At 38.4% G+C, this 27,922-nt stretch overlaps 2 protein-coding genes across 4 annotated transcripts; both read right to left on the reverse strand.

Annotated features, from left to right (window-relative positions):
- Positions 1–1,087: 1,087 nt before the first annotated feature.
- Positions 1,088–6,919, reverse strand: LOC104102705 (probable protein phosphatase 2C 35). Of its 3 annotated transcripts, XR_687749.4 has the most exons (5): positions 5,642–6,919; positions 2,470–2,601; positions 1,887–2,074; positions 1,733–1,800; positions 1,467–1,607 (listed from the first exon to the last, which is right to left on the reverse strand). XR_687749.4 is itself a non-coding variant. In XM_009610492.4 (4 exons), exons 1-4 carry the CDS (start codon positions 6,554–6,556, stop codon positions 1,794–1,796), a joined length of 1,242 nt encoding a protein of 413 aa, XP_009608787.1. In that variant the 5' UTR covers positions 6,557–6,919; the 3' UTR covers positions 1,088–1,793. The 3 variants fall into 3 exon arrangements, 1 of the variants encoding a protein (XP_009608787.1); XM_009610492.4 differs by having other exon boundaries at positions 1,088–1,800; XR_687750.4 differs by having other exon boundaries at positions 1,184–1,800; positions 1,887–2,070.
- A 5,650-nt stretch (positions 6,920–12,569) lies between these two features.
- LOC138898602 (uncharacterized) lies at positions 12,570–18,700 on the reverse strand. Its single transcript, XM_070184680.1, has 3 exons — positions 17,715–18,700; positions 14,394–14,622; positions 12,570–12,935 (listed from the first exon to the last, which is right to left on the reverse strand). The coding sequence occupies exons 1-3, from the start codon at positions 18,698–18,700 to the stop codon at positions 12,570–12,572; spliced, it is 1,581 nt and encodes a 526-aa protein (XP_070040781.1).
- Between the last annotated feature and the right edge of the window lie 9,222 nt (positions 18,701–27,922).

The raw sequence follows: 27,922 nt of genomic DNA on the forward strand, positions 1-27,922 counted from the left end.
CGTAGATTAACAGCCTGTAGATTTTAATGCATACTGATTACAGCATGTTTGGTCAAACTGATTATTTTGAAATATAATTTATTCAAAATATTTTTCGAAAAAATACTTTTGGAAAGTAGTAATTTGTGTTTGGCCAATTCATTTTAGAGGTACTTTTTGCAATATTTAATAAGTAAGTTGTGTTTAGCCAATCTTTCCAAAAAAATAATTTTGAGGGAAAAAGTGATAGTAAATATTCAATTACAATTAGTATTATTTGTATAAGAGATCACAATAAACATATTTTTATCTCAATTGAACTTATAAAACATAAAGTAAAATATATATTAAAATTTCAATTGGCATAAAATATAATTTTCCAAAGAAATAATATTGGGTATATGATATTACTTATTATTTACATAATAATTCAAACATATCAATATACATCGTTCAGTATAAATTTAAAATCTACTTCATGAATCTTATATAAAAGAAGAAATTTATTTATAGCAAAGAGACTATTTCAAAGAATAAAAGGAGAAGAAACAAAAATGATACAAAAAATAAGAAGAATGAAGAAATAAATGGTAGAAACAAAAAAAAAAAAAAAAAGTTAAATTAATGAAGAATAATTTGAAAAATATAAATTTTCGATAAGGATATTTTTGTCTTGAAAAAATTAATTTTCTACTTCTTAAAAAAAGTTAGAATTTGTAACTTCTTCCCAATTTTTTTTTGTTTTGCAGGTGCTCAAAAACACTTCTCTATCTTGGACAAACACATTAGATTTCTAAAATAGTACTTTTATTGCCGCCTAGAAGCTTGATCTTTCGCAACGATTTGTTTCACAAGGAAGAAATTATTTTCTAATTTCCTCTTATTTGGCCATAAGAATTGGGTAGGATGACCAATGTGGTTGACCTAATGTTTAATAGGTACATTGTCAACAACGTTAAATTTTCAGCATATCACACCAAGAAAAGGTGAGGAAAAAATCTACCAAGTTCAAGGAGTTGTATATGGCCTTAAGGAGTAGTTTAAAGATGCACTATCAGAAAGGATTTAATAGACGTCACAAAAAGATAATTCTTGTCTTACAACAATATTTGGCAAGGGAATCATTTTCTTTATTTATTTCCTTGAACAGCAACGTAAAGGATCACATTATCAAGGTAGCAACTAGCAAAGTGCATACAAGAGCTCTAAGGAATTGCTTATGAAGACATGACCATAATTGATTCAAACACAAAGATCCTCCTCTATACAAATTTCACCAATTAATACCAAGTCTAACATACTTTGATACTTCATACAACAATAAGTTCTTCCGCACCCAAGTAGAAATTACGTGCCATTCTAAAACTGACAAGTTTAGATGAACACAGTACATAGTTTGCTCTTTTTGTTGACACAAACCCATGTACACAAGCATCCGTATTAACACTTGGAGCTTGACAGAAGCAACGCCCCGGGGTAAAGAAGTCTATAAACCACCTAGGTAATCTTTGATCGATGTTCCATGCACAGGAATGGAAACTGAGTAGCAACCAAATGAAGCCAGAGGGAATTGTTTACAAGGGAAGGGACACTGATTCAACTAATAAATGAATGCACAGTCCATCTACCTGTCATATTCAGTCAAATGTATAGAAGGGTATAGCATACACTATCAGTTTGTGCATCCACTTATGCATTGCTTCTTATGTGTATTTACCTAACCATCGAGGACTATGAAAACGAGGGATGTTACCATTTAAGGCACATCTACAATGGGGGGAATGCGTGGAAACCCTTGGAAGTCTTTTCTTTGTTCAACCCCTGCAAGAGAAGTACAAGCAAGTGATCACTTGAAGAACAATATGCAGATAAAGAACAGAGCAAAATAGGGAAAGAGTGAAACTCACAAGCTAGATGAAACTACTACTTTGTGGTCTAGTGATGAAACAGGATGACAACAGCTAACATCAGAGAATTCACTCATTACAGACCGATAACCTTCCGAAGCACACGGAGAGAAATATATCTCCGATGTTTCTTTCTGCGTGTTTGTTGTTTTCCCTCCATTCCATTTGGCTGTGACACCACCACCTGACTATCCCAACTTCAAAATATATTAGCTAATCCAAGAGTAAACAGAAACATGGAAGTAATCTTGAATCATGGAAATACCAAAGGCAAGAAATTGCAAGCATGAATTTGGGAACTACTTCATTAATTTGATTCTTTCTTAAAGAAGCTGGTAGATCAAATACATAATCCCTCCTTCCCGCTGCGGAAAAGGACACTATGAGAGAAGAAAGAACTAAGTCCTTTAATATTAGCTACGGATGCTCCTAGAGTCCATCTATCAAGTTCCTAATACTTCCTACTAACACTAGGAATATACTGATTTACACAATGAAAGCAAAGTAGAAATATGCAAATTCCTATCCAGAGAACTAGAAAAGAAACAACAAAATTGACAAATAAGAATCAAATGGTTCATACATTGGTTAAGGCTTTAATGTGTACAATGATGATTGTTATATCATCTGTCCGGTTTTCATGGTCTAGCCACAGCTTGTAAGATTCTCCAGCAATGGCTGAACATGCATCCCTAGGATCTGCACATCTATTTACCTGCACAAGAAATAAGAGTTAAATAGAAAACTAGGCAGAAAATGTTAACAATGACTTGACAAATGGTGGATGAGATCAGGTAAAAGGTATCTGCTCATTTATTTGAAGATAGCTCACAATGATTTAAATTAATGGTCAGAAAACACATGATCCGGCGTTAATACAAAACTGCCTTTTCAGCATTGTTCCAGACTTCCAGTGATTTGTTGGCATAACTAGCACTAATCACCTGTATACGAAGTGCTACCAGTGTTGTCAAAGTGAAGAGTACAACAACATACCCAGTGTAGTCCCACAAGTGGGGTCTGGGGAGGGTAGAGTGTACGCCGACCTTACCCCTGCCTTTAAAAAGGCAGAGAGGTTGTTTCCGGTAGACCCTCGACTCAGGAAGGGGAGAGGGGAGGGACAATAACAAGCAAACCGATCTGACAACCGAAGCAAAAACACAAAACTAGCAATAAGAGGGTGCATCAAGGTAGCAGTGGCTGTAAGCGCAAAGCACAATTAATGCATTTAGCAAAGGCACAAATGAAAAGAAAAAAAATACTTATATACACACACATAGTGAAAGAAAAAAAATACCTACAAGGACAAAAAAATATATGGAAAGAAAATTTGTTTTAAATTGAAATATATGAAGTGAATCACGTCAATCTAAGTCCAGAAACCATCTTATATTCTACAATTCAATGTACATATGCAATTTTAAGTTTCTAATTTTATCTTTAGCTTGATTTTTCAAGTCAAGAAATTTAGCTAGTTTTATCGTACTAAATTTCTTGTTTCCTATCTTTAATTATTAACATATTCATTAAAAATGTTTTCTGATATAGCTCTTTAGAAGCAGAGTCTGATATGTGGTGCACACCATATCAGCTTGGTCCTTGCATCAGAGTATCACATGAAGCGAAGCAAAACACCTGGTTTGATGTGCTCCTAGTTTCAGAACACACCTCAAGCGAGCCTTTAACAAGGCTAAAAAACCACATAACTATAAAAAGGATGCGTAGAGTTGGTCCTCCATCAACAAGACACAAAGCATATCAATAGGAGAAGATCAAAAAGGTGGAAAGAAGTGGGAGGAAATGAAAAGCAAGGTTTTCAAGAACTTCCTCCTGCTTCTAAATAGATAATAGGCTCAGCATTGAAATGAGATTAAACAAAAACTGTGATGTAAATGCAAAACAATTCATCTGATTTAATTTATCTACTGTTTCTTTGCTGGATTAGATAGACAATTCATATATCTGGGCTTCAAGTTCTTAGAGGAGAATTGTATGATAGATGAAAATGTGGCACATAAGGGAGTGCTATGTCATCAAAATATATCTATCAAAGTCAAAGGTAAATTCTACATATGAGACCATCAATATTATAATGGAGTGAGTGTTGGGCCTCTACGTCCCAACATATTCAAAAGATGTTTTTTAGAAATGCAGATATTAACCAGATGTACCACAAGATTAGAAATCAAAATTTTGACAGGAGGTACAAGCACCAGACATAGAGTATAAAATAAGAGAAGTTCGCCTAGTATTGTTTAGCCATGCTACATAGACCTCCAAATGCACCGCTCTATAGGTGCAACACAATGATGATTGAAGGTGGACTTAAAATCACAAGGGAAAATTGCTTTAAAAAAATCTATAACCTCTCGAAATCCAAGGAAAGTTAGTGAAGAATAGAACAAAATGGAAGTAAATGATGCATGTAGCACATACCAACTAGTTGAGACCAAATTTAATTGAGATCGTTTTTTTTTTTGGCCAGGATTATAATTTGCAATATGTAAGCAATCTCTAGCTTCACAGTATTATTGACTATTTGAATAAAACAGGTCTAGATTGAGCTGGGTGGATATAGGTGATTCATATAACTAACTCCCTGACTAGATTAAGACTGAGGTGCAATCTAATAGTTTCTATCTTTTCTCATTAGATACTAACTTATCTTCAGCTAAACTACATGGAGTTACTAACTACTCAAGAAATTGTAATGGGCTTATTCTGTACACAAAATGCCTATGCGGTATGCAGCCTTACCCTCACATTTTCACAAAGAAGCTGCTTTAACACAAACCTGTGACCGAATGGTAACCAAAGGAGCAACTCTAACATTGCCCCAGGCTCGCCCTTAACTATTCAAGAAAATATGCAACTTAAAATTCCAACAGGAACCCTTACTTTGAATTTTCTTTAAATATCGTCAGAGTCGAGAGCATGAAATAGGCTATGACACAAGCTCAACTGCTTGGCTAATAGTTATTCCAAACAAGGAAATGTGCCAAAATAACCCAGTATATCCCCACAAGTGAGGTTTGGGGAGGGTAGTGTGTATATGCGGACCTTACCCCTACCTCGTGCAAGTAGAGACAATTCTTAGATACTGTTCCGTCCTACAGCTGATCGGTAGGATATGTCGGACTTTAAAAGGCAGAGACTGCAAAAGGTTAGCTAGCAAAATTAAGGGATGTTCACTGCTTTATGTCCAAGTCTCCAAGAAGCTCCAAGCTACCACTGAAATGATTTACCTAAGACAAAAGTTCAGAAAATAATGTGCTATCCTTCCATCATGATTTTTAATGGCTACCTGAAAGTATAAAGTCGATCTCTTTAACATTTCCCCTTCCTTTTCTTTTATTACAAATCATTTCCATTGAATCCATTGTCCAGACTTAATGCAATTTTTTGTCAAGCATCTTATTTGGGAGCTCTCAAATGCAAAGAAGTAAGAAGAATCTCAGCTTAATGTAGTATAGCGTCCACTAGGGGAAATATCATCAAGATTGAACTTCACGTGGTAGATACATACAGATATGCTGACAGTCACACATATATAGAAATAAATAAAAATACTTCCTCAGATTTATCATAAATGATGTCTACAATCTTGATAAAACATAGCATGTCATACAGAAATGCCGATATTAATACTGCAGAGAGCCACACCACCAGTGACAGGTTGCTAACAATAAAGATGAACTAAAACAAACAATAAATAAGTTCCAGTAGATTTTAGCATCAAATAAAGTAAACCTTACCATGTCAACCACAGTTTGGCTGGAGAGGAACTCAAAGACACCATCACTTGCAACCACAAAGAAAGGATGACTACTTGTGAGCTGTACCGTTGACACCTCTGGGACAGCAACTACACCAATACTTTCAGCAGTACTATCTCCAACACTTCGCGTAAACGCAGTCCCCGGATACATCCCATTTTGAACCCACAACCTTGGCGGATCACCCCCTTCCGTTTCCTCGTCCCCCCACGACTGAATATCTGGATCCTTTAGACCTTCCACTTGATCAACACTAAGAACTCTTGCCCCACAGCTTTTCACTCTCTCACATTCATCTTTTCTAAATGGTGTCTGATCAGAAGACAAATCTTTGGCAACAACCCTATTCCCTTCCTTAACAGACAACACTGCTCTTGAATCACCTACATTTGCCACATAAAGCATGTCTCCAACAAGAAGAGCAGTTATAGCAGTTGTCCCACTCATGGAATCATCAATATCACTATTACTATGAAGTTCTTCATTTGTTCTTGAAAATGCAGAATTGTAAGCCTTAACAGGGTCATCTAACAATGTAGGATCGTCCGATAAAATCTCGACAAGCCTATCCCTAACAAACAATGAACACTGAGTACCAAACTGTCCATGCCCATCAAACACACCAAAGAAATGAACATTTGGATTACCCTGAAGTTGTGTTCTGATACAATAACTATCCTGATTCTCTTTCTCAGGGGATTCAGGGTAAAACCCACGTTGCGTAAGCACAGAGTACTCTAACTTAAAGTTATGTGAAGGGACTTGAGCACTATCTACTGACCTGCCAGCAAGAATATGTGTTTGAGCTTGAGCATATGTACCCAAATCTTCCCTATTATCACCATCTGAGGATCCTGGGTACCTACAACAACACTTCCCATGGACACAACCCATATCTCAACACAAAAATTCAAGAACCAAGCAGAGTTGCAGACCAACTGTTTGCAAAAAGTCCTGAACGAGACAGCAAGACAATTCTGGGCTAAGAGGGTCAAATTTGCATACCCATTAACTGCATTGTTTTGCCCAAAATGGGGTTCTTATTCAAACCCGTGAGAAATATAGGGACAAACAAGAAAAAAAACAAACCCTAATACCAAAGCAGACAAACAAGGATTTATGTCTGGGAATAGAATTGGGTGTCAGGAAAAATGATTTAAAAAAGGATACTTTGTTGAAGAAAATTAGACAAGAATGGAACAAACCCAAAACCCAATGAACAAGAAATGATCAAAATAAAGACCCTAACACAAGCAAAGGATTAGGGAAACTTTTAGCCCTGATCACACGATTGGTACTTTTTATTAAAAGAACATTGAGATAGAAAGACAACGTGTGTTGTTTGGGTTTGTGGGGCCTTTCAAGAAGAAAAATTGCACCTTTTTTCCAAACAGTTCTTGGGAAAATGATAATCAAATGTAGATGAATAAAATGGTTGATTTTAAAAGGGATAGGAAATGGTGGCCTAGTATTTGGCTTATGTGGGTATAGGGGGTGGGGGGTTGTGCAGAGGCAGAGAAAGAGGAGGAGAGGAGCCCATTATGTCTCTTTCCTTTCAATTTTCAAGAAATGACATGCAAACAGAGAAATGTGTCTTTGCAGAGGATACGACACCACATTGAGACAAAGGAAAATACAATGTCACGGAACACTGGCACTACTTTTTAGTCTATCTTTTTTCAATTTTATTTAAGGTCTCCCTTGGACATATATACTATTTTAGTATTCACCTCCGTTTCTATTTAATTGATATATTTTTTTACTAATTTATTTCAAATAGAATATAGATTTTTATATTTAAAAATAATATAATTTTAAACTTTATATTTTATCAATTTTACTATTATAAGCTTTTATAGGCATACAAATTTTATTGATTTCATAAAGCTTTTAAAATTATAAGTTAACGAAAATAAATTAAACTCTATATTGAATCAGACTATGTCATATAAATTGAAATAGAGGTAATATTTATCGACATCAAGTTTTGAGTTGCGTTATCAAGTCATTTGAAGATTTTATGGATATATCCATATAACGTGATATTTGTAATCTTAAGAATAAGATAGTTATCTACTACAATACATAAAGTGATTTAATAATGTATAGATTATTTATATTATCCGTGTATGTAACTTAAACTCCTAAATTTTAATATTAGAGATACTTGTTTAAATATAAGTATTTATTACTACGTTTAAGTTATATACAACATCTATATAGAAATGACTACACCATCAGGTTATCTTTACTAGTATTATATCACGTAACCTATTTTATTTAAAGTTACAAATTTTAAATTTCAATGAGGATTACCTGTAGATATCTTTCTAGTGACCCGATAATGCAAAAAAAAATAAAAATCATGAAGGACTGTATTACATAAACTCAAATAAATTATACTCCTAGTATTAAAATTTAAAGTGAAATATTAGAATACTAATTTAAGGTGCATCCCATAGAAGTTGTTTCAAAAAGACCTACAATTTCTTGAAATTTATGTTGGCCTATTAAAAAAAAATTGAGCATAATAAAAGAACAAGATATGTATAAGCGATACCAATTAGTTTGAAATATATTTTAGTCTTGTCAATATGTAAATATACCACATGTTCATAATAAACTGATGGGAGACTATATATTAGTATGCAGTCTTTATTCTAGTGAATAGATTGAGGGGGCAAATAATTAGATTTGGTATTCGGGTACAACGATAGTAGCTATTGGATTTTGTAGTGTCACGACCCAATTCCCACCTTAGACTGCGATGGCGCTCAATGTCGCCGTTAGACAAGCCAATAGTGAACCATCAACTTATTTATCTATTTTTATACTTTTGATATAATGGGTTTTAATAAATAAAGGAAATTAAGCGTAGAAAATCATGGCGATATAAAACATAAATAAATCATAAAAAATAAAATGGTGATAATATTAGGCAAAATCATAAATATCTACTAGAAATTTCCAAAATTCGGTGTCACAAGTGCACGAGCCATCTAGTAGAATATATAAACAACTATAACTACTGTTTGAAATGAAATAGAGAGAAATAGTAAATGCAACAAGAAGGAAACTCCGAGTGCTGCAGATCAGAGCATAGGGAACATCTCACCACTAAATCTCCGGATAGTGCGTATGCGCATCCGAATAGCCACCAAATGTACCTGCCCCAGTACCTGCACAATTAGTGCAGAAATATATCATGAGTACATAAATCAATGCGTACTCAATAAGTATCTTGTCTAACCTCGAAGAAGTAGTGACGAGGGGTCGACATCGACACTTACTAGTGATCTAATAAATAAACATGAATTAAAAATAGTCATGAAGTATAACAGTAATAATGGAATATAAAAGACCGTAAATAACATGATCTTTCAACATAATGATGGTATGAAATCTTCAAATATCATGTGACATCTCAAACGTATAAGAACCATCAAGCAAATATCAAATCTCAAGTCAAAAAATAAATCTCATATATATTTTGACTCCTAACGACATTATGCACGAATTACGCCGAGGTCGTATGGCCCGATCCCTAATAATCGTATACACTGTCGAGGGTCGACCGACGCGAACCATATATGTATCTTAAATATACTGCAGAAGTCGTTCGACCCGATCCAAAATCCTATTTCATAGTACCGCTGAGGTATATGGCGCGATCCACGGGAATAGAGAAACTCTCTAAACTACGGGTCAAACAATTACAACACAAGGATGGGCACACAAAGAAAGTATAATTTATTTTTCAAAAATCAAGTATTCCACCAAACACTCAAGGTAATGAAGCTCGGCCTAACAAAATACCTAATAAAATTTTAATTATAAATTTAAGTAATTAAACTAACAAGTTGAGTTCAAGCAATACAAATATTGCACGATAAAGTCCTAATTCTATCTGGACATAAATATAATTTTAGCTACGGACGGACTCTCATTACCCCGTGCGTACGTACCACCCACAACAAGTAGCACATAATAATTAAAGCACCTACAAGGATAATTCCCTCTTACAAGATTAGTCAAGAGACTTACCTTGCTTCCAAGTCCTTTACTCTGCCCTCAAACTACACTAGTAGCCTCAAAACAACGCCGAGTAACCCGAAACTAGTCAAAAGTCGTATAAATTAATCAATATATACTCAAAAGTTCATAATTCATCTATTAGAGCAAATTTCCAACCCAATTTAGAAAGTTCATAAAAGTCACCCCCAGGCCCACGTGCTCGGATTCAGAAAATTTTCGTAGATAAATGTTGCACATGACCGTATGAACTCAAATATAATTTATACCCAATTCCATGATCAATTTGATGGTCAAATCCCATTTTTACTAAACCCTAGATTTTCCAACAAAATCCCATAATTTTTATAATTTCTCTGTTAATATCTACTCATAATCTATGTATTAACTTAAAATGCTATTTGAAAATCCCCTTCTAAGAAGCTTTAAATTTGGCCAAGAAGAGTGAGAAATGGGAAAAATGAGCCTAAGTCCCGAGTTTTAAAACATTTCTGTCCAATTGACTCTTCGTCGCGATCGCGAAGGAAAACCTGCCATCCCCCCAGAATTCCTCTTCACGAACGCGACCAGGTCCTCACGACCGCGAAGGCTAGCTCGTCCAATACTTCGCGAACGCGAAGGCCAACGAACTGCTGACCCTCACTCCCAGCTCATTCTACGCGAACGCGGGCATGCTTTCACGAACGCAAAGGCCACTGGTCCCTAAGCCTTCGCCAACGCCACCCAACCTTCGTGAACGCGAAACACAAAACGCCTCAGCCCCAAATCCTTCATCGCGGATGCGAGAACTCCTCCGCATTCGCGAAGAAAGAAACCAACACTAGAACAACCTGCCAGTTTGACTTAGCTTTGGGTGGTCAAAAACATACCCGACCCACCCGGTACCCCGTCCAAATGCACCAAAAAGTTCATAAACATAATCCGGACCTACTCGAAGTCGCAGAACACGCAAAACAACACCGAAACCAAGAATTGCATCTCAAAACCAAATTAATCAACCTTTGAATTTCAAACTTCTTCTAACTATCTCTAAGCGCGACAAATCATACTTAGACAACTCGGAATAATGCCAAATTTTAAGCACAAGTCAAAAATCACAATATGAGCTTATTCCAAGGCTGATAACCCCAAACGGACATTGATAACACCCAAGTATACTTCAAACCAAACTTAGGACACTTTAAAACCTTCAAGACTCCAACTTTTCATAATAAGCAACGAAACGCTTCCGGATCACCCGAAACTCGATCCTAATATACGCCCAAGTCAAAAATTATCATACGAACCTATTGGAACCTTCAAATTCTGGTTCCTAGGCCGTTTACTCAAAGTATTGACTCAAGTTAAACTTGGTCATCTTAGGCCACTATTATAGAACTAAGTATTTCGAATTCAACCCGAACCCTTCCAAAATCAAACCAATCATCCCCGCAAGTCATATAACAGTAAAGGCACATATGGGAAGTCTTAAATAGGAAAACGGGGATCTAGAAAACAAAACAACCGATCACGTCGTTACATTCTCCACCTCTTAAACAAACGTTCGTCCTCAAAAGGGTCTAGAATCATACCTAGAGTGCCGAATAAGTGTGAACATCTGCTCTGCATGTCCTCCTCGGTCCCCCAAGTCGCCTCATCAGCTGGTTGACCTCTCCACTAGACCTTTACCACTGAAATCTTCTAAGACCTCAACTTGCAGACATGCCTGTCAACAATAGCAACTGGATCCTCCTCATAACATAAGCTCTCATCTAGCTGAAGTGTGTTGTAATCTAACACATTGGACATGTCAGCATGGTACCTCCGGAGCATAGACACGTGGAAAACTGGATGAACTTCTGATAGACTGGGAGGCAAGGCAAGCCTATATGCAACCTCTCCAACTCTCCCCAACACCTCAAAATGGATCGATGAAACTTGAACTCGGCTTGCCCCTTTTCTCAAACCTCATGATACCCTTCATCGGCGAGACTTTCATGAGAACCTTCTCGCCCACCATAAATGATAAATCACGTACTTTATGATTCATGTAACTCTTCTTCCTGGACTAAGTTGTGTGAAGTCACTCCCGTATCAACTTTACCTTATCCAAGGCATCCTTTACCAAATCAGTTCCATATAACTGAGCCTCGCTGGGCTTAAACCAACCGATGAGGAAATGACATCGCCGACCATACAAGGCCTCAAATGGAGCCATCTCGATGCTGGACCGATAACTGTTGTTACAAGCAAACTCGGCCAAAGGTATGAATCGATTTGAAGTCAATCACATATACTCTGAGCATAGACTCCAAAATCTAAATTGTACGCTCCGACTGCCCGTCGGTCTATGAATGATAGGCCGTGCTGAGCTCTACCCGGGTACCCAACTCACTCTGTATAACTCTCCATAATATGAAGTTAATTGAGTGCCTCTATCTGAAATGATGGAGATAGGCACACCATGCAACCAGAGGATCTCCTTAATATAAATCTGGGCCAGCCTCTCTGAAGTGTATGTAGTCATCACCGGAATAAAGTATGAAGACTTGGTCAGTCTGTCGACAATGACCCAAACAACGTCAAACTTCCTCAACATCCGCGGCAAACCAACTACGAAGTCCATAATGATGCGCTCTCACTTCCACTCAAGTACAACACATCTGCTGAAGTAAGCCACCCGACCTCTAGTGCTTGTACTTAACCTACTGCAATTCAAACACCTCGCCACATACTCAACTATGTCCTTCTTCATCCACCGCCACCAGTAATGCTACCTCAGCTCACGATACATCTTTGTGGCACCTGGATAAATAGAATAACGCGAACTGTGTGCCTTCTCTAGAATTGTTTCCCACATGCCATCAACATTAGGAACACATAAGCGACCCTAGAGTCATAGAACACCATCATCGCTGATAGTAACCTCCTTGGCATCATCCCGTAACACCGTTTCTCTAAGAACTAGCAAGTGCGGATTGTCGTACAGACGAGCCTTGATCTGCTCGAATAAAGAAAACTGAGCCACAACACATGCAAGAACTTGACTGGGCTCTGAAATATCCAAACTCACAAGTTGGTTAGCTAAGGACTGAATGTCCAAAACCAATGGCCTCTCTCCTGCTGAAATAAATGCCAAACTACCCATACTTCTCCTCAAGGCATCCACAACCACATTTGTCTTACCCGGATGATAGAGGATAATAATATCATAATCCTTCAGTAACTCAAGCCACCTGCGTCTCCTCAGATTAAGATCCCTCTGCTTAAACAAATGTTGCAAACTTCGGTGATCGGTGTAGACCTCGCACGACACCCAAAAATGATAATGCCTCTAGATCTTGAGAGCATGAACTATTGCATCCAACTCTAGATCATACACAAGGTAATTCTTCTCATGGGACTTCAGCTGACGTGAATCATATATAATAACTCGCCCCTCCTGCATCGATACACAACCTAAACCAACACGTGAAGTGTCGTAATACACAATGTACATCCCGAAACTGGAGGGCAAAACCAACATAAGTGTTGTAGTCAATGCGGACTTGAGCTTCTAAAAGCTCATCTCGCAATCATTGGACCATATAAACTGAGCACCCTTCTGGGTCAATCTAGTCAAAGGAGCTGCAAAAGACAAGAATTCCTCATTAAACTGACGATAATAACCTGCTAGCCCCAAGAAACTCCCGATCTCAGTCATTATGGCGGGACGAGGCCAACTCTGAACTGCCTCTACCTTCTTGGGATCCACCTTAATACTCTCGCCTGATACAACATGCCCCAAGAAAGCCACATAATCTAACATGACTCGCACTTGGAGAACTTAGCATGTATCTTTTGTTCCCGCAAGGTCTGAAGCACTATCCTCAAATGCTGCTCGTGCTCCTTCATACTACACGAGTAGATCAGTATGTTATCAATGAGGACAATGATAAATGAGTCAAGATATGGTCTGAACACCCGATTCATCCAATCCATAAACATCGACGGGGCATTAGTCAAGCCGAAGGACATTATAAGAAACTCATATTGACAATATCTAGTTCGAAAAGCCGTCTTCGGAATATTCGAAGCACAAATCTTCATCTGATGATACCCTGAACTCAAGTCGATCTTCGAGAACACTCTATCACCCTGTAGCTGATCAAACAAATCATTAATGCGCGGCAATATGTACTTATTCTTGATAGTGAATTTGTTCAGCTTGCGGTAATTAGCGCGCATCTGCATAACCTCATCCTTATTCTTCCTAAATAATATCGGTGCTCCCTAGGGTGACACACTCATCCTGATGAACCCCTTCTCGAGGAACTCCTAAAGATGCTCCTTTAACTCCCTCAACTCAATTGGAGCCATGTGATTAGGCAAACTATAGATAGGTTGGGTGCCCGGTGCCAAATTAATGCCAAAATCGATATCACGATCTGGTGGCATGCCTGTGGATCAGCAAGAAATACATCGGAAAACTCCCACAACACGGGCACCAAATCTATTATGGGAGTCTCCACAGTTGTATCTCGAACAAAATCCAGATAGGCAAAATAACCCTTCTCGACCATATGTCGAGCCTTCAAAAAAGACCCGACCCGACTAGATATACTGAGAGACGAGCCACTCTACTCCAATCTAGGCAACTGTGGAATCACCAAGGTAACAGTATTGGTGTGGCAATCAAGAATGGCATGGTACAGAGACAACAGGTTATGCCCAAAATGACCTCAAAGTCAGTCATATCAAGCAACAGAAGATCCGCTCTGGTCTCATAACCACAAAAAGTTACTACACAGTATCGGTAAACTCGATCCACAATAACAGATTCTCCTACTAGCATGGGCAAATATACAGGAACACCCAAGGACTTATCGGATACATCCAGATAAGGAACAAATAGAGAATATACATATGAATAAGTATACCCCAGATCAAATAGTACTGAAGCACCCTTCCTACAAACAGAAATAATACATGTGATTACGACGTTAGAGGCTACTGCATGTGGTCTGGCTGGGAATGCATAAAATCTAACTGAAGCGCCACATGGCTGGTGTCCACCTCTAGGGAGATCCCTACCCACTTGTCCTTCGCTTATGGCCAGTTGGACGGGTGGTGCGGCAGCTGGTGCAGTGATCATGGGCTGATGGCTCTCATGTACTGCCTTGCTACAAAGCTTGGGGCAAAACCTCCTTATATGACTAAGCTCCCCGCACTCGTAACAACCTCTCGATGCAGAAGATTACTCACCCTAGGTCTGACCCTGGTGACCTGAATACCCACTGGAGGAATCTTGAATAACTAGTGAATGGTAGGTGCTAACTGGAATGGCACTGAAGTAGGGTCGCCCTGGAGTACTCCGAGCAGGCGGTAGTGCTAAATACATGAGCCTACTAGACTAACCCCTCATGAATTGACCTTTTGTAAGGCCCTGTAAAATTTCACCTGATACCCAGGGTTTCGTGATGCCAAGATAGACTTATGTGTTGATGGTTCTACGATACAAACTTTTTGGGTTGAACAACGTGTTAGGGAGTTGAAGAATTTTTTTTGCAGAGTAGGGCATTTCTGCTGTCCATTCTGCGGTCGCAGAACTGATCTGCGAATCGCAGATCTGCCGCAGGGTAAAGCTGAGAACTGGGCAAATTTGGGATGATATTTTTGCGGTCAATTATGCGTCTGTATAATCATTTCGTGGGCCGCACATTCGTCGTAGAAGCCAACATGAGAAACTTCGAAAGGAGGTTCTGTGGTCCATTATGCGACCGCAAAACTGGTCTACGGACCACAAACCTGCCATAGACCCAACCCGAACAACCTAGTTTTGGGACCTTTTTCTGCGGGCCTCTTTGCGGGCCGTATACCTGTTTTGTGGTCCGGTCTGCGACTGCAGACCTGGCTTCGTAGAGTTTAAGTTTGGAAAATTTCACCCGATCCCATTTTCATAAAAACAACTTGTGGGTTATTTTGGCTGGTCCTAACTGATATTTATAGAGAGTGGAGTGGTCTAGAGTAAGAGGGGAAGTTCCTAAGGTTATTAATCATCAACGCTTGCTCAAAGTTGAAGAATTCACAAGAAAAACTCACTAGGTCTTTATCCTAGAGGTAAGATTCAACTCCCTAGCCCTCAATTCCGGGATTTAATTGGAAATAGGTAATGAGAAAAGCAATTCTTGGGTGTGTGAGTTGTTCATTATGCATGCATGTACCATCAAGGGTAGTGTGAAGATTATTGAGCTCATTTGGGTAAACTTTGGATAGTGGGATGAAGGGATCCACCATAGGAGGACCTTGAAACCTTAATGCACACCTAGTGTTTGATAAAATGCACAAATGAGGTGGAACCATAAAATCCTTCCTAATTTATGTTTAATTTTGCTATATTTATAAATAGATCGACGTGGCTAAGAATTCCGGAACATTGTAGTAATTTAAAAAGCTTGAGGCGAGGTATGTTAGCTAAACTTCTCTCTTAGAATTGAACCCCACATTGTCCTTGTAAGTCCCGAGTTGTTCATTATAAATTGATTATTCCGAATAGGCCTTGTGTCAAAAGATATATGTTCAATATGTATTCCAAATGTTCTTGTTATGTTATGTTTTATTTGAAAAATGTGCTCGAAGCTTGGGTTGTATATCTAAATGTTATAATTTCAAGTCGTGATTTAAATGAAAGTTATTATGCCAAATTATGTAAGAAATATCAATGTGCTTAATATTATTATTTGCTCACATGTGGACTTAAAGTCTTGAATAGAAATGCTTTGTTGTTGATGATCTATGATGATGTTTGAAAGTAAAAGAGATGAACATGAAATACGACCAACGTGCCAAGAGTGACATTGTGTTATGGCCATTGGTTCCAATGAAATGAATGATATATAAAAGATAATGAAATGAGTTGTCAATCCTTTAAATAAATAAATACCCTAGGAGTATCGTTAGTCACCGAGGAAGAGTAGGTTGAAATAACCTAACCCAGAAACTACACGTGCCGGTGTAGGAGTGAATTGTGATTGTACCCCTTTATTGGGATGAGATTATTGCTAGAAAAGGGTAATGTCGATCCACACGGAATTGTGGTGAGATGACTTAGCCGGTCGGGTCATGATCGAACGCCATGTCACACACATGGTGGTGATTGTGCTTAAGATTATGATTTAAATAATGATTGAGATTGAGGTAATGATTCTGATAGTGGTTGATGTCCTTGGGTGATTCTTCCTAGCCGATCGGGCCGTGATCAGATTCCGTGTTAAAATCACGACAGTATACCAGTGCTAAGATCTCCCAACCTAAAATATGGAAATTTACCTGAAAACTTGTCTTGCTCCTAACTTGATGTTTTGGTATTATTTGAGGCTTCCATTAATTTTATGATTGTCCTTCCTTGTGTTATCATTCGTTCTATTAAGAGGGTGTTAGGCATTCATACTAGTACTATTCCATATGTAGTAACGTCCATTTTGCCGGGGGCGCTGTATCTTTAATTGATGCAGGTGGTTCCACAACAGATAGATTTGATCATTGATAGCGATACACCCTCTTTCCAGCTGACTTGGTGAGCCCCACTTCATATCGAGGTCGTATATCTTTTGTTCCTTGTGTATTATATTTGGAGGTATAGCCGGGGCCTTATTACCGGCACTATCATCGTACTATTTTGTATCTAGTAGAGGCTTCGTAGACATAGTGTGGGTGGTATGTTAGTGTTGGGGAAGTCAAGCTAGTAATGTTGTATTTGTATCACACGTTCCACTTTAAACTATGAACGCATATGTATTTTGAACTTTATAAATGATGTAACTAATGATAAGGAATCAGTGTTGTTCACATGATCCTTCCTGTTATCTAATTAATGAAATGGATCCTTCCTTTATTCATGAGCGAGTTCGGGTATAAGGTATTATACATGCTTGCTCGACCGGGTTATCTCGGTTGAGCGCCAGTCGCGCTCCACGAGGTCAGGACGTGACATATTTTGCTCCCACACGGGGCGCCACTGTATCCACAAGAATATCGAGGACGCTTATCCCTTGATGTATACTCTCGGTCCTGGTTACGGATACGCTCAATCCTCCGAGCTATCTCCATAACTTGATCGTAAGGAGTCCCCATCTCAGCCTCTCGGGCCATAGAAACTTGGATACCACTGTGCAAGACCGTAATAAATCTTTGCACTCTCTCTGTATCTGTGGGGAGTATCATAATTGCATGACGAGATAACTCAGAGAATCTCACCTCATAGTCGGTCATAGACAACTGACCCTGCTGGAGCCGCTCGAACAGACCCCATAACTCTTCCCTATGTGAGGGTGGAATATATCTATCCAAAAAGAGACATGTGAATTGGTCCCAAGTCAGGGGAGGTGAACCTTCTGGCCTGCTATAGAGATAAGACTGCCACCATTTATAGGCCTTTCCCTCTAACTGAAATGTGTTAAAGTCCACCCCGTTGGAATCCACTACTCTCATATTATGTAGCCTCTTCCTGAAAAGATCAATGAAATCACGTGGGTCCACTGACCACTCACCGCCAAAGACAGGAGGACGAATCCTAGTCCATCTTTCCAACCGCTTCTGCTCCTCGACGGTCGCGACTGGTCTAGTCTCTAGTCTAACTACTACAACGGGCTGAGCCCGACCAGCAGATAGTGCACCTGGGGTCTGATAAACTGCAGCAGTATGCTCTGGAGCATGAGCAATAGGGGTTTGTGCTCCCCCTCCCACGTGAGATGCGGCTTGATCTGCCGGAAATAGCTCAGCCTGAGTTATAGAATCCGTGAACCGCAGTATACGGCTCATGACCTCCTGAAATCCCGGTGCGGTCATAAAATACGTCGGGGTCAACTCAGCTACAGGCGCCTCATCCTGCTCCTCAATAACAGGTTCCTCCACCGGATCTACTGGTGGTACTATAGGAGCAACTCTAGGACATCGCCGTCCTCTAGCAGGAGTTGTGGCCCTCCCTCGACCTATACTTCTTCCTCTAACAATCAGGGGAGCAACCCCTCTGTCGTCGGGTACAGTCATCGTGTGCATTTTTACCATATATGAGTGAATAAGAAAACGATATTTAGCAAAACATCAACTGCACGATAGGAGATGAAGAAAGAGAAGTTTACTAACACCCTATAGCCTCTTGAAGATAAATACGGATGTCTCCGTACCGATTCGCAAGACTGTACTAGGCCTGCTCATGACTCGCGAGACCTATGTGAATTTAGTTCTTTGATACCAAGATGTCACGACCCAATTCCCATCTTAGGCCGTGGCGGCGCACAACTTCACCGTTAGGCAAGCCAACGGTAAACCATCAACTTAGTTATCCATTTTTATACTTTTGATATCATTGGTTTTATTAAATAAAGGAAATTAAGCGTAGAAGACCATTTAGATAAAAAAACATAAATAAATCATAAAAAATGAAATGGTGACAATATTAGGCAAAATCATAAACATCTACTAGAAATTTTCAAAACTCGGTGTCACAAGTGCATGAGCAGTCTAGTAAAATATATAAACCACTATAACTACTGTCTTGAAATGAAATAGACAGAAATAGTAAATGCAACAAGAAGGAGACTCTAGGTGTTGTAGATCAGAGCATGGGGAGAAGTTCCCCACTAAGTCTCCGGATAGTGCGTATACAAGCCCGAATGGCCACCAGATGTACCTGCTCCAGTAATTGTGCAAAACTATAGCATAGGTACGTAAATCAACACGTACCCAGTAAGTATCTAATCTAACCTCAAAGAAGCAGTGGCGATGATTTACATCAACACTTACTAGTGGTCTATTAAATAAAATACATGAATTAAAAATAGTCATGAAACATAACAATAATAATGGAATACAAAAGACTATAAATAGCATGACCCTTCAACATAATGACAATATGAAATTACCAAATATCATGTGCTATCTCAAACAGATAAGAACCATCAAGAATGTATTAAATCTCAAGTCGAGAAAGAAATCTCATGTATATTTTGACTCCTAGCGACATTATACACGAATTATACTAAGGTCATACAGCCCAACCCAATAATCATGTATACTATCTAGGGTTGACCGGCGCGAACCATAGATGCATCTCAAATATACTGACAAGGTCGCTCTACTCGATCTAAAATGTTATTTCATGGTATCGCCGAGGTGTACGAGTCGATCCATAGGAATAGAGAAACTCTCCGAACTACGAGTCAGACAATTACAACACAAGGATAGGCACACAAAGAAAGCAAGATTTTTGCCAACAATCAAGTATTCCGCCAAAAACTCAAGGTAATGAAGCTCGGCCATACAAAATCTCTAATAAAATTTCAATTATAAATTTAGGTAATTAAACTAACAAGTTGAGTTTAAGTAATACAAACATTGCATTATAAAGTCCTAAGTCTACCCGGACATAAGCATGATTTTAGCTACGTACGGACTCTCATCACCTCGTGCGTACGTAGCACCCACAACAAGTAGCACATAATAATTAAAGCACCTACGGGATAATTCACTCTTACAAGATTTGGCAAGAGACTTACCTTGCTTCCAATTCCTCTATTCGGTCCTCAAACAACATTAGTAGCCTCAAAATAACGCCAAACAACTCGAAACTAGTCAAAAGTCGTACAAACTAATCAATACATATTCAAAAGTTCATAATTCATCTATTATAGTAATTTCCCAACCCAATTTGAAAAGTTCATAAAAGTCACCCCCGGGCTCACGTGCCTGAATTCTAGAAATTTTCGTAGATAAATATTATCCATGATCTCACGAACTCAAATATATAATTTATACCCAATTCCATGATCAATTTCGTGGTCAAATCCCAGTTTTACTAATCCTAGGTTTTCCATTAAAATGCTAGATGAAAATCCCCTTCCAAGAACCTCCAAATTCGGCCAAGAAAAGTAGAAATGGGAAAAATGTGCCTAAGTCCCGAGTTTTAAAATGTTTCTGTCTAGTTGACTCTTCTGTGCGATTGCGGAAAGCTTCTCGCGATTGTGAAGGAAAACCTGTCATCGCCCCAGAATTCCTCTTCGCAAACGCGACCAGGTCCTCGTGATCGTGGAGGCTAGGCCGGCCACCCTTCGCAAACACGAACAACCTTCCGACCCCGATAGCCACAAAATCAACCTATGGTCAAACTTAAGGAAATTCCTAAACCTCAAATTGCAAACTTTAGGAAAAATAAGTCAAATCAACCTAGGGACCTCCGAATTCAATTATGGGCATGCGCCCAAGTCCAAAATCATGATACAAACCTATCGAAGTCATCAAAACACCGTTCCGGGGTCGTTTTCACAAAAGAAAAACCTCAGTCAATATTTCCAACTTAAGCTTCTAAATCAAGATCCAAAGGATCCAAATCATTCTAAAACTTTCCCAAAACAAAAATTACCATCCCGACAAGTCATAAAATCATAAATACACATACTGAAAGTTTAAAAGGGGGAAACAAGGCTCAAATATACAAAACGATCAGTCAGATCGTTACACTCATGACTTATGAGACCTAAGTGAACTTAGAACTCTGATACCAAACTGTCACGACCCAAATTCCATAATAGGTTGTGATGGTGCCCAACAATATTGTTAGGCAAGCCAACGAGCGTATCTCTAACTTAATTATCCCTTTTAGCCTTTAAAATTAGAAATTTCATTAAATAATTAGAATTATAATCCATAACCCATGGAAGCATACATATTTCTTTACCAATATTTCGAGTATGAATAATACATAAAATGTGGTGATAATATTAATAAGTACAACTATGAACATCCAGTAGAAACCCTCCAAAATTCGGTGTCACAAGTGTATGAGCATCTACTAGGGAGTACAATACTAATACAATATCTATCTAGAATATATAATAGACATGATAAAATAAATTAATATGATGGAGACTCTGTGTCTTGTGGATCGTAACATGGAATGCATCTCACCATAAAGTTCCATCAGCATTTGCGCCTATGCGCCAAAATGACCACCAAATGAACCTATCTTAGTACCTGCACAATTATTGCAAAAGTGTAGTATGAGTACGTAAATCAACGCGTACCTAGTGGCCAATAAGTATCTAGCCTAAACCTAAAGAAGTAGTGGCACAATTTTTTGTCGTGGCATACGACCCGATCCTTTAATAATCGCGTATACTGCCGAGGTTCGATAGACCCGAAACATAGATGCATCTCATAATACTGTCGAGGTCGTATGACTCGATCTATAATAGTAATGTTTAGGCATTCAGACCGATCCATAGGAATAGTAAAACTTGACGGGTCATTGGTCCCACTCACGAATATATATATATATGTGAGTTATGAAATTTAAGAAATTTTTTTGCTAATTTCGTACAATGTGGGAGAAATCCATAAAAGGAAGTACAATTTCTACTACTAATCAAGTATCCCGCCACATATCTAAAATGGCACGTCTGATACTTTACGCAAGTTAGGCAAAATAAGTATCTAGCCTAAACCCAAAGAAGTAGTGGCACAATTTTTTGTCGTGGCATACGACCCGATCCTATAATAATCGCGTACACTGCCGAGGTTCGATAGACCCGAACCATAGATGCATCTCATAATACTGTCGAGGTCGTATGACTCGATCTATAATAGTAATGTTTAGGCATTCAGACCGATCCATAGGAATAGTAAAACTTGACGGGTCATTGGTCCCACTCACGAATATATATATATGTGAGTTATGAAATTTAAGAAATTTTTTGGCTAATTTCGTACAATGTGGGAGAAATCCGTAAAAGGAAGTACAATTTCTACTACTAATCAAGTATCCCGCCACATATCTAAAATGGCACGTCCGATACTTTACGCAAGTTAGGCAAAATAAGTATCTAGCCTAAACCCAAAGAAGTAGTGGTATGATTTTTGTCGTGGCATACGACCCGATCCTATAATAATCGCGTACACTGCCGAGGTTCGATAGACCCGAACCATAGATGCATCTCATAATACTGTCGAGGTCGTATGACTCGATCTATAATAGTAATGTTTAGGCATTCAGACCGATCCATAGGAATAGTAAAACTTGACGGGTCATTGGCCCCACTCACGAATATATATGTGAGTTATGAAATTTAAGAAATTTTTTGGCTAATTTCGTACAACGTGGGAGAAATCCGTAAAAGGAAGTACAATTTCTACTACTAATCAAGTATCCCGCCACATATCTAAAATGGCACGTCCGATACTTTACGCAAGTTAGGCAAAAATGAAAATTAAAATATTTAAACAAACAAGAATAACTCAAATATTACAATTAAAGCATGGCGTGAGTCTAAGTCTACCCGGACCTAATAAGGAAATCTAGCATATGCATAGACACTCGTCACCTCATACATGCGTAGCTCCCACAACATGTAGCACATAACAAATATAATACATATAGGCTAATTTTCCCCTCAAAAGATTAGACAAGAGACTTACCTCACTCCAAAATCCGATAACCGACTCCAACGCCTCTCTAACTCCTCAAACTAATACCAAACGATCCGAAACTAGTCAAACAACGTGCAAACCAATAAAAATATATCCAAAGACTCGTAGCTTAACTACTTGCAACAATTTCCAACTCCACACGAAAAGTTAACAAAGTCAACCCTCAGGCCCACGTGCCCGAATTTCAAAAATGCTCGAAGATAAACATTATCCATTGCACCACGAACTCAAATATACATTTTATTCTCAATTTCATATCTAATTTTATGGTCAAAATTCAAAAATACTATTTCTAGGGTTTCTTCCAAAATCCCCCAATTTCTACCAATTTTCATGTTAAAATCCATATATAATCAATGTATTTAACTCACAATGAGTAGGAATCACTTACCTCATGATAGATGACGAAAATAAATCTTCAAAATCGCCCCAAAATCGGCTCCAAATGACGAAATGAGATGAAATGAGCCAAACCCCGATTTTTCATTCTTATACATTGCCTAGGCATCCTTATTAGCAAACGTGGCATGTGCCTCACCTTTACGGAGCACAACTTAGCTCTAACTCAAAATCCCTTTTCATGATCGCGAGATTAGGCCCGTGAACATGACGCATAACCAGGCCTGACCATCGCGAACGCGAAGGCCATTCTCCAGACCCAAACCCTCCTCTGCGAATGCGATGCCCTTGTACCGAACGCGATGCCCTTGTCACGAACGTGATGTACCTCTGCCCCCAAGCCTTCGTGAATGCGACTCCTCTATTGCGAACACGAAGCACAAACCACCCTGACCAAACTTCACGCACAAGTTCCAATCAATAAAATGAACCTATCTAAGGTCCCGGAACACTATCTAGAGTTTGATAATACCAAAGTCCACTCCAAACCAAACTTAGCAAATTTAAAAAACCTTCAAAATGCAAACAAATCCGATAATAAGCGTTGAATCGCTCCCGGACCATCCGATACTCAACCCGAACATACGTCTAAGTCTGAAATCACCTTGTGAATATATAGGAACCTTCAAATCCCGATTCCGAGGTTGTTTACTCATTTCAAACCTTGGTCAACTCTTCAAAATTAAAAGCTTCAGAATAGAGAATTATTCTTCCAAATCGACTCCAAACTTCTTGAAAGTCAAAACTAACTAGACGTGAAAGTCATAATACATGAAATGAAGCTGCTCAGGGACGCAAACCGCCTAACAATAGGCTAGAGCTCAAAACGACCGGTCAGGTTATTACACAAAATTTAATCCAGGACCTTATCAAGTTTATAAAATAATTAATAATAACTATGTTAAAAGAATATCATATGCCATATATTTTTATATCAAATAACGTTCACAAATATATGTTCAAATTATCAAATATGAGATTGCACCTACGACATATCTACTATATCCCTAACAATATGTTGGTTGGATCTTTTTGGATTATAAGGCTTATTGGCAACCCGTATTTTTCTTGGTATTTTTTCTCCGTACAAAAAATCAATATCTTAGAGTGGAATTTAGAATTACTTTCAAATTATCTAAATCAAAATAACTTCACGGTAATAAGGGTCTATATATACATGAGAGAATCAATTGTGGCATGCTTTTTGCCCAAATTATCGTCTGAAACACTAAAATCGACGTGGTGGATGGCGGAGAGATAATATCGATGGATGTGGTTATTATGATGACCCAATAGGTCATTTATAGTTGTAACCTTTATTTCTAGGTTCTGAAACCACGATTAGCTCTGTTTAGGAATCCTCGATTTGCTTGCCTAGTCCGTATCTTTATCCAGAAGGTTTTTATGTGAAAATTTGATGAAAATATGAAATCATACCTTAAAACTCATTTAAATTAACTTCGATCAATATTTTGAGAAAATGGACCTAGATCGGTGTTTTGACAGTCCCGGTGGGTCCGTATCATGATTTGGGACTTGGGCATATGCACGAAATCGAATTCGGAAGTCCCTAGCTTGATTTATCATAATTTGTTAAAAACTAGAAGTTTAAAGATTTAAAAAAATCCAAATTTGACCGTAGTTTGATTTTATTGCTACCGAGTCCGGATTTTGGTTCCAAAACTTGGTATAAGTTCATTACAGTATTTTATGACTTTTTTGCAAATTTTGGTGCAAAACAGAGTTGATTTGATGTGACCCGAACGTCCGGTTGAGAAATTGTACGTTCTTAAATTTTATTGAAAATTTTATCCGTTTTGGTGTCTAATTCGTAGTTTTTGGTATTATTTTGGTGATTTGATTGCGTGAGCGAGTTCGTATGATGTTATTACACTTGTGTGCATATTTGGTTTAGAGCTCGAGGGGCTCGGGTAAGTTTCGGATAGGCTACTGAGTAGTTTTGAACTTAGAAGAATAGCTAGTACATTTCTGTTCTGGTGTTGTGTGCATATCTCGTAATTGCGAGGTCTGGCTCGCAAATGCGAGCCTCGCTTTTACGAACAATGTGTCGCATTTGCGATCCTGGTCTGGGTTGGGGAGAGTTCATATTTGCGAGAAATACTTTGCATTTGCAGACTCAGCATATGCGCAATTGCGAAGGTTTTGGTCACAATTGCGACCACTATCTACTTAATGCTTCTTCGCATTTGAAGACTGCTTTAGTTCGCATTTGCGATAAAATTGTCGCATTTGCAATAACAATAGGCCCAGGGACTTTTTTGCATTTGCGAGGGCTTGATCGCTTTTGTGATTATCGCAATTACGAACTATGTATCGCAATTGCGATAACCAGAATTAGGTAAAAGAGGGGGAAAACGGGAATTAGCTCATTTCATTCAACCTCTCAACCCTATACACCCTAGAGGCGATTTTCCAAGAGATTTTCTTCCTAAATTTATTAGTAAGTGACTTTAATCTACTTCTTTCAATTACCCATTATATTTCACAAGATTTCAACATCAAATCTAGGATTTTCATGGTAGAAATTAGGGATTTGGGTAGAATTCGGCATTTTTTGTAAATTTGGGATTTAGTCTTCCTATTGAGGTCGGATTTCGAAACTAATTACATAATCAGGCTCAATGGTGAATGGGTGATTTGGTTTTGGTTCGAATCTCGGATTTTGACCAAGCGAATCCGAGGTTGACTTTTGTTGACATTTTCAATAATGATCCAAATTAAACCTCTTTCATTCGTGGGTAGTTTTTAAGGCTTATTTTGAATAGTTTGGTTGATACATTTCTAGATTTTGTTTGTTTGGAGGCTTGTTCGAAAAGCAAGGCCGTGGTTGAACTTTGAGTTAATTGCGGAGTGAGGTAAGTGTTGAGTCTAACCTTGATTTGAGGGAATAGGAACCCTTGAACTATGTGTTATGTGAAGTTTCATGAGTAGCAACATATATACGAGGTGACGAGTGTCCATATGCCGTCAATTACTTGTTTCCATGTCTACCCATATTTCATTAATTATAGCATTCCATGTCTTGATTGTTAGATGCCTTAATTGCTTCCTATGCCTTAACTTGCTACTTGTCATTTATTATTCTCACATTATAAATATTAATTCCTTCCATGCTCCCATGATTAAGTGATACTTGCCTTAATTGTCTTACTTGTACCTCTTTAAATGTCATACATATGACTTGCCTTGTTGCTCAGTATTAATCTTAGTCTTTCATGATTTGGTATGAGAGTCCTTCTTGATTTGTAGGTTTCATATTCGTTAATCGTAGAGATTCTTGTGATTCGAATTGTTAAATTGATTATACTTATTGATTTATTTATGGATCGGTTTGAACGCCGCAACATGTGGAATAACGGAGGACTATATTGATACGGTGGGATCGGATTGCGCGCCGCAACAGGTGAAATAAGTGTGGATTGATATGGTGAAATAAGGGAGGATTATGAAATTGACTATGATTATATTGTCGGATCGATATTGCGCGCCGCAACATATATTTACTTATTATTATTGATATTTACATGGTGGAATAAGGGAGGATCATGTTGTACGGTGGGATCGGGTTGCGCGCCGTAACAGTTTATGTGTTTATATTCCTTATTGTATTGTGTTGACTTCGATACTTTAGTACGAGACTGTAAGGATTGGTATTTCTGGTATTTGCTGGTTTTCTTTGAGGATTGAGTTATTTTCATGAGTTAACTGCCTTATTTCGTTTTCGTATTTTCCTTTCCTGACATTATTTTACGCTGTATAAAGGTTATAGTAAGTGGCCCGCCTTAGCCTCGTCATTACTTCGTCGAGGTTAGGCTCGGCACTTACAGAGTACATGGGATCGATTGTACTCATAGTACACTCTGCACGTTTTGTGTAGAGTTTGGAGTTGGTCCCAGTGGCGGTCAGTAGATTGCTCGGGTTGACTATTAGACGGATACTTGAGGTATAACTGCAAATGCCGAGCAACCCTGAAGTCCCCTTCCACTTTATCTTAGCTGTGTATTTTCTTTTAGACAACTTTACTTTCATTTATACCTTTATCTGTATTATTCTAGTAGCTTGTATACTTGTAACACCAGATCCGGGGTTGTTTTAGATATTTCGGTTGTTATGACTTTTCGCACTTTACTCTAGTTTATCACAATATTTCTGTTTATTTGGCATTTGTTAATTTGATTTGTTAAAAATGGCTTAAAACTATTCTAACGTTGGCTTTCCTAGCAAGTGAAATGTTAGGCACCATCACGGTCCCAAGGGTGGGATTTTCGGGTCGTGACAAGTTGGTATCAGAGCACCAGATTATCTAGGTCTCACGAGTCATGAGCAAGCTTAGTAGAGTCTGGAGGATCTGTATGAAAATGTGTGTAT

The sequence above is a fragment of the Nicotiana tomentosiformis genome, chromosome 9, assembly GCF_000390325.3.
Source record: "Nicotiana tomentosiformis chromosome 9, ASM39032v3, whole genome shotgun sequence".
NCBI classification, from domain to species: Eukaryota; Viridiplantae; Streptophyta; class Magnoliopsida; order Solanales; family Solanaceae; genus Nicotiana; species Nicotiana tomentosiformis.